This window comes from Nicotiana attenuata, unplaced genomic scaffold (assembly GCF_001879085.1).
Source record: "Nicotiana attenuata strain UT unplaced genomic scaffold, NIATTr2, whole genome shotgun sequence".
In the NCBI taxonomy this organism is placed as follows: Eukaryota; Viridiplantae; Streptophyta; class Magnoliopsida; order Solanales; family Solanaceae; genus Nicotiana; species Nicotiana attenuata.
Window position 1 is genome coordinate 16,825 of NW_017677429.1, and position 6,867 is coordinate 23,691.

At 37.9% G+C, this 6,867-nt stretch overlaps 2 protein-coding genes across 2 annotated transcripts; both read right to left on the reverse strand.

Annotated features, from left to right (window-relative positions):
* Positions 1-231: 231 nt before the first annotated feature.
* On the reverse strand, positions 232-1,110 carry LOC109221403 (uncharacterized mitochondrial protein AtMg00810-like). The gene has a single exon (XM_019385889.1). The coding sequence runs from the start codon at positions 1,108-1,110 to the stop codon at positions 232-234; it is 879 nt and encodes a 292-aa protein (XP_019241434.1).
* A 2,741-nt stretch (positions 1,111-3,851) lies between these two features.
* Positions 3,852-4,877, reverse strand: LOC109221405. Its single transcript, XM_019385890.1, has one exon. The coding sequence runs from the start codon at positions 4,875-4,877 to the stop codon at positions 3,852-3,854; it is 1,026 nt and encodes a 341-aa protein (XP_019241435.1).
* Positions 4,878-6,867: the final 1,990 nt, after the last annotated feature.

The following is a 6,867-nucleotide window of genomic DNA, read 5'->3' on the forward strand; positions in this document are numbered from 1 at the left end:
AGGGAAAATCCCAATTTTCTCTTCTCTTGTAATGTACTGTACAATACCTTTTATATACAAAGCAAAGTGATGAAAAAATGAAAGTAAAATGCCTAACTAACCGACCTATCTACCACTAACTGAGATATGTGTAATTACATAATTAACCTTGGAGGCTTCTAGAAACTAGGGTAATAACAAAGTGAAACTAGGTTATTTCACTTCCATCTTCTGTGAAATGTATCGCCGCCTTTAGCTCTTTAGAAGAGCTGGTACCACTGTCAACACCCCCCTCAAGTTGGAGGGTGAAGACAAAACCCCCAACTTGCCAAGGATAGAACGATGTTGAGGACCAGGAAGAGGTTTCGTGAAGAGATCGGCTAATTGGGAGTGAGTGGGAACAAAAGATAGAGAAATGAGACCGGCTTGGAACTGTTGCCGAACAAAATGGCAATCGAGTTCCACATGCTTGGTCCGTTCATGAAAAACGGGATTTTTGGCGATGTGAATGGCAGCTTGACTGTCAGAAAAAAGAGGAACAGGAAGAGAAGGAGAAACAGAAAGGTCATCCAAGAGGCGAACAAGCCATGTAAGCTCAGCAACCACACGCCTCATGGAGCGATACTCAACCTCGGCGGAGGATAAAGAAACGGAAGGTTGTTTCTTGGACTTCCACGAGACAGGGCTACCACCCAGACTGATATAAAAGCCACTAACGGAGCGACGAGAATCTGGGCAAGAGCCCCAGTCGGAGTCACAAAAAGCAAGAAGATCGAGAGAAGAAGAAGCAGTAAGAAAGAGACCCAGACCAGGATCATTGAGAATATAACGAAGACAGTGTTTGGCAGCGGAAAAATGAGGGAGACGAGGGTCCTGCATATATTGGGAAAGATGTTGAACGGCAAAGGAAAGATCCGGGCGGGTGTGGGTCAAAAAATTGAGTTTACCAAGGAGGCGACGATAAAGAGTAGGGTCAGAAAGGGGTTCACCAACACCAGAGAAAAGCTTAGAAGAGGGGTCAAAAGGAGATGAAACAGGGCTAAGGCCAGCACAGTCAAACTCATCCAAGAGCTCAAGGGCAAATTTACGTTGACTCAAAATCAAGCCTTGAGGCTCCCTCGGGACTTCCATGCCCAGAAAGAAAGATAAGTTCCCCAAATCTTTTATTTTGAACTCAGTATCTAGGAAAAATTTTTGAGGTCTGTCAACTCCTGTAAATTGTTACTTGTGAGGAGAATGTCATCAACATACACTACGACTAAAGAAACTGAATCCCCTGACCTCTTGTAAAACAGAGAATAGTCATTGAGCGAGTGAGAAAAACCCTTGAAATTCAGAGCAACCGTCAAACGAGCATACCACTGGCGTGATGCTTGACGTAAACCATAAAGGGACTTTTTAAGACGACAAACCATGTTAGGGGAAGGAGAGGGGACACCAGCAGGGAATTTCATGTAGACCTCTTCAAATAAATCACCATGTAAAAACGCGTTATTAACGTCCAGCTGATATAAACCCCAGCCACGTTTAATTGCAATAGCCAAAATGCATCTGATAGTAGTCATCTTAACAACGGGAGAAAAAGTTTCGTTGAAGTCTATCCCTTCCCTTTGAATATCACCACGAATGACCAAACGAGCCTTTAGTCTTTCTACTGTACCATCAGACTTAAGCTTGACTTTATAAACCCATTTGCTGGAAAGTGCCTTCTTACCAGGTGGGAGAGGGACTACATCCCAGGTTTCATTGCCTAGTAGTGCATCAATTTCCTTGGCCATAGCTTCCTGCCAACCAGGATGCATAACAGCCTATGAATAAGAAGTAGGTTCTTATATGGTGGAAACAGAATTTAGGAGACCTTGGTTAGAAGGAGTGAGAGCTATGAAAGAAAAAGTGTTGGGAGAAATAGGATTGAGAAAACAAGTAGTGGACACATCAGTCAAATAAACAGCACTACAAATATAGTCAGAAAGATAAGAAGGAGGTTTATGCTCCCTGAGTGACCTGCACAAGGCAGGTTCCAATATCATAGGGGCAGGACTGGAGATAGAAGAAGAGGTAGGATGAGAGGTAGAAGTAGCAGAAGAACTAGGAAAATGAGTGGTAGGAATGGGAGAATTATTGGTGGAAATAGGAGCAGATTCAGGACTAGAGATGGAAGGAATAGATGGAACAGAGATGGTAATAGGTGAGTAATCAGCAACTGATGGAATAGACTGAGAGAAAATAGGAGTGGCAATAGGGGAAGATGAGGCAAAAGGGTAAGTAGATTCATGAAAGATTACATCTCTAGAAATGAAGATTTTTTTAGTTTGTAGGTTCAACAATTTGTACCCCTTTTTGCCAAAAGGATAGCCCAGAAAAACACATGCTACTGCCCTTGGATCCAATTTCCCCCTATTATGTGAAAGAGTGGAAGAAAAACAAAGACATCCAAAGCACCTAAGGAAGGAATAATCTGGGGATTTATGAAAAAGAACCTCAAAAGGAGTCTTATAGTGTAGAAGTTTGGTAGGATATCTGTTAATGAGGAATGTGGCAGTAAGAAGACATTCCCCCAAATAGGCTATAGGAAGGTGAGACTGAAACAAAAGGGCTCTACAAACTTCCAACAGATGCCTATGTTTCCTTTCCACAACCCCATTCTGTTGGGGAGTGGCTACACAACTAGTTTGGTGAAGGATACCTTTAGAGAGGAAATATGCAGTAGCAACAATGCTAGAACCAAGTTCCAAAGCATTGTCAGATCTAACCTTCTTAACTTTAGTATTGAACTGTCTTTCAACCATTGAAATAAAAGACTGAAGAATGGTGAAAGCATTGCCCTTAGTGCTCAAAAGATAAGTCCAAGTACCCCTACTAAAGTCATCAACAATTGTAAGAAAGTATCTAAAACCATCATGAGGAGGAGTCTTATAGGGTCCCCAAGTATCAATGTGGATAAGATCAAAAACATGAGAAGAAGTAATGGAACTAGATGGAAAAGGCAATTTGTGTTGTCTTGCTAAAGGGCAAACAGTACAAGGGAAGGAATCTTTATTAAAAGCAGCATGAGGTAAACACTGAATGTTTTTCATACTAGAGATAGGCATGTGACCCAATCTAATATGACATACATTGTGACATGAAACAATGGAAGCAGGTGGAAGAGTAGAATTACTATTAATACATTCAGTAAAGGAAGCAGAAACTTCTGTCTTAGCAGATGACAGTCCAGTAGGAGTATGATGGAGTGACTGGAGGATGTAAAGTCCATTACTAAGTTTACCAAGACCCAAGACCTTCCTCAAAGAAGGGCCCTGCAGAGAGCATAAGAATGCACTAAAGGTCAGATCACAACTAAATTGATAGCAAAATTGATGTACTGATAGTAAGTTGAATTTGAAAGAAGGAACATATAAGACTCTATTCAAGGTCATGTCTGGAAATAAAATCACTTTTCCTGCATGTGTTACCTTGATTTTGTAGGAATTAGGAAGGTTAACTGTTATTGGTTGTGAAAGGGGTAATATATCAAATAAAATTGTCTTGTCAAAGGTCATATGTTCAGAAGCACCTGAATCAAGGATCCATGAGTGCACAAAAGAGTTATCAGAAAGATAGGAGGGTAAAATGGGGGCAATACCAGCACAGTTGGCAGTTACATTGACCTCAGAACTTGAAGCAGCCTGCTGACCAATTTTAACCTGTTGTAGAATATCCAGCAATTGTGAATACTGTTCCTGACTGATTCCCACAACACTGGGCACATTATTAGCACCATAAGGTCCTTGCATATTAGGAAAACCACTGTTTTGACTTTGAACATTAGGAAATTCATTGTTCATATTCTGATTTCCTTGTGAAACATGCTGTCCAAAAGATGAGTTCTGTTATGTCATTCCTTGATTACTGTAATGCTCTCCTTCAGTACACACTGCATTACTCTGTACAGTATGCTGATTTTGAAACCTTCTGGGCTTGTTAGGTTTGAAATTTGTTGGATAACCATGAATTTTAAAGCATCTCTCAACTGTATGACCTGGTTTTTGGCAATATGTGCAGAAAAGATTGTTTTTCTCATTTCCTTTATGCATACCAAACTTGTTTCCATTACCAGGATATGTAGTGAAATTTGATTTTCTTTGCCCTAAGTAGTTTCCCATCTTTTGTGCAGAAGCATTAAAGGAACTGGACTCTAAAGGAGAAGAAACCAAAGGCTGTATTGATCTTTGTCTTTCCTCTTGAAGAAGAAGTGAGTAGGCCTTATCAATGCTTGGTGTGGGATACATCATCATAATGTTCCCTCTACAGGTAGTATAGGTTTCATTAAGTCCCATTAAAAACTGCACTAATTTCTGTCTATCATCAAGTTCCTTATTTTTCTGTTTTGCGTCACAAACACACTCAACACAAGTACATGAAACCCTTGCTTCTAATGCCTCTAATTCATCCCAAATTGCATTCATACTATTGAAATATGAAGCTATATCATGTGAACCTTGTAGAGTCTCTAAAAGTCTCTTTTGCAAGCTAAAAAGTTGTGCAATATCAGATTGTCCATACATGTCCTCAAGTTGCTTCCATATCTCTCTTGCAGATTTGGAGTGTAATACACTGGATCGTATCCCTTTTGTCAATGAATTGAGCAACCATGCCATTACCATGTCATTACATCTAGTCCATATATCCAAATAAGGTGAATCATCTCTAGGTTTTGTAATTTTTCCATTAATGAACCCTAGTTTATTCTTAGCTGACAATGAAATTAACATAGATTTTCTCCAATCTGCATATCCAGATCCATCGAAGGGAGAGAATACCAGATTTGTCCCAGGATTATCGGAAGGACTCAAGTAGAGAGGATGGGAGCTCTCTACTACAATCAATCTCTGTGCAAAAGAATTTTCTTCCTCCATCAATGGCGTCCAAAATTTCAGAAACAAAACCAAAAAAAACGAAGACGAAAATGAGAAAGGGCAGTCGCTGAGTCACAGAAGACTCAGCAGAATTTTCTGGAACAATCCAGTAGTGGATCGAGCACAAGCTCTGATACCATGTTAGTTTGATAGAAAAATAACCGACTGATATGGAGGGAAAATCCCAATTTTCTCTTATCTTGTAATGTACTGTACAATACCTTTTATATACAAAGCAAAGTGATGAAAAATGAAAGTAAAATGCCTAACTAACCGACCTATCTACCACTAACTGAGATATGTGTAATTACATAATTAACCTTTGAGGCTTCTAGAAACTAGGCTAATAACAAAGTGAAACTAGGTTATTTCACTTCCATCTTATGTGAAATGTATCGCCGCCTTTAGCTCTTTAAAAGAGCTGGTACCACTGTCAACACAAGTTTCAAAAATATTCTTTTTTTCTTAAACTTTGTACTGAGTCAAACTAGCTCATCTAAATTGACTATAATATTTATAAGATACACGTAACGGAGGGAGTATATTTTAGGTCCCGTTTGGCCCAAAAAAAAAGATTTTTTTTAAATATTTTTTTTCTGAATTTTCATTTGAAGATGAATTTCAAAATTTTGAAAAAACTCCAAAAAGCTATTTTTCAAAATTTTTATTTCAAATCACTCACAAAAATTTAAAAATAACCCAAAATATTATTCGTGCCCAAAAACAACTCTGATTTTCAAATATCATTTCACTTGAAAAAAAGATCATTTTTTTCGAAATTTTACAATTCTTATGTCCAAACGCCCACTTAGTTGCATATATGTCCGCTGAATTTTGGGGTTATCCAACTAAATGTTTTACACTTTTATCCATTTATGGTGTTTCCCAATGATTGAATGATTCCTTTTTTTATTATTGTGCTTCTCAGGTATTTTTCAATCTAAATGTATTTGTTTTTACTTTGAAAAGCTTTTCAATAACTTCTTTAAATTACTATAATATTTATAAGATACACATGTTCTAAGTTCTATTTGTGTAAGATAACATGTCATGAAAACTAAGTTGAATTTGATCGTTATATAAATCTACACATTACACAAATTGGCCATAATGTCAACGAACTTTCCATAATATTGGAACAACATATTTAACTTTCTAATTCTAATAAGCACAAACACAATAGCTATTAATTAAGACAAATATCTAGCTTATAAGGTATGGAAATATGGCACATCCTTTTTCCTTTTGAAGTTCATGACTGTATAAATTGTACCCTTAATTAGAGCTTAAAATTTAGCATACCTATTATTTGATGAAAAAGATAAAAACAAATAAAATGGTGGTTCTCCTACTATTTTTTGGGAAACTATGCTTGAAATTTCAGCAAAACAAACAAGTTTCTTCCTATTTGTTTAATGCTTCGCGGACAATGTTACTACATACATTGCTGTCGTGCTGGTGAAAAGTAATAGACTTGTTTACCGTGAAAATGGTAATAACAATTAAATTTGTTGATGGGACTCTAAAAATACGTGATCTATTTTTATGCTAGTTGTTTAAGCAGATGATGCTACGTGTATGAAGTTTAGAGACGAAACGCGAGCTAAAATAGAGTTATAACCAAACCGGTGAGCTAGCCAATCGGGGCCTCGGGCTGACCGATACGGGACCCCGAGGTCGATTCCAGGGCTCGGGCCTCGAGCTATTAAGGGCATTCGGGGTAGGGCTAACAGTTGTAAGATAATCAACGAAAGCTTTTTATAGCCAATGATAAGCAATAAATGAAGGACAAGTATGAATATAATAAACGAAAGCAGTAATATCAGGAGAATATGTTAGAGAGAAAAGAGAATGTTCTTCTATATTTCGTGTGGAGTAATTGGAGCAACAGGCCTTACAAAAATGGTAAGGATCCCCTTTACATAGAAGGAGAATCCCAACATAGTACAAAATGCATCAATTGCAAAGATATGGAGATGGGACAACTAGA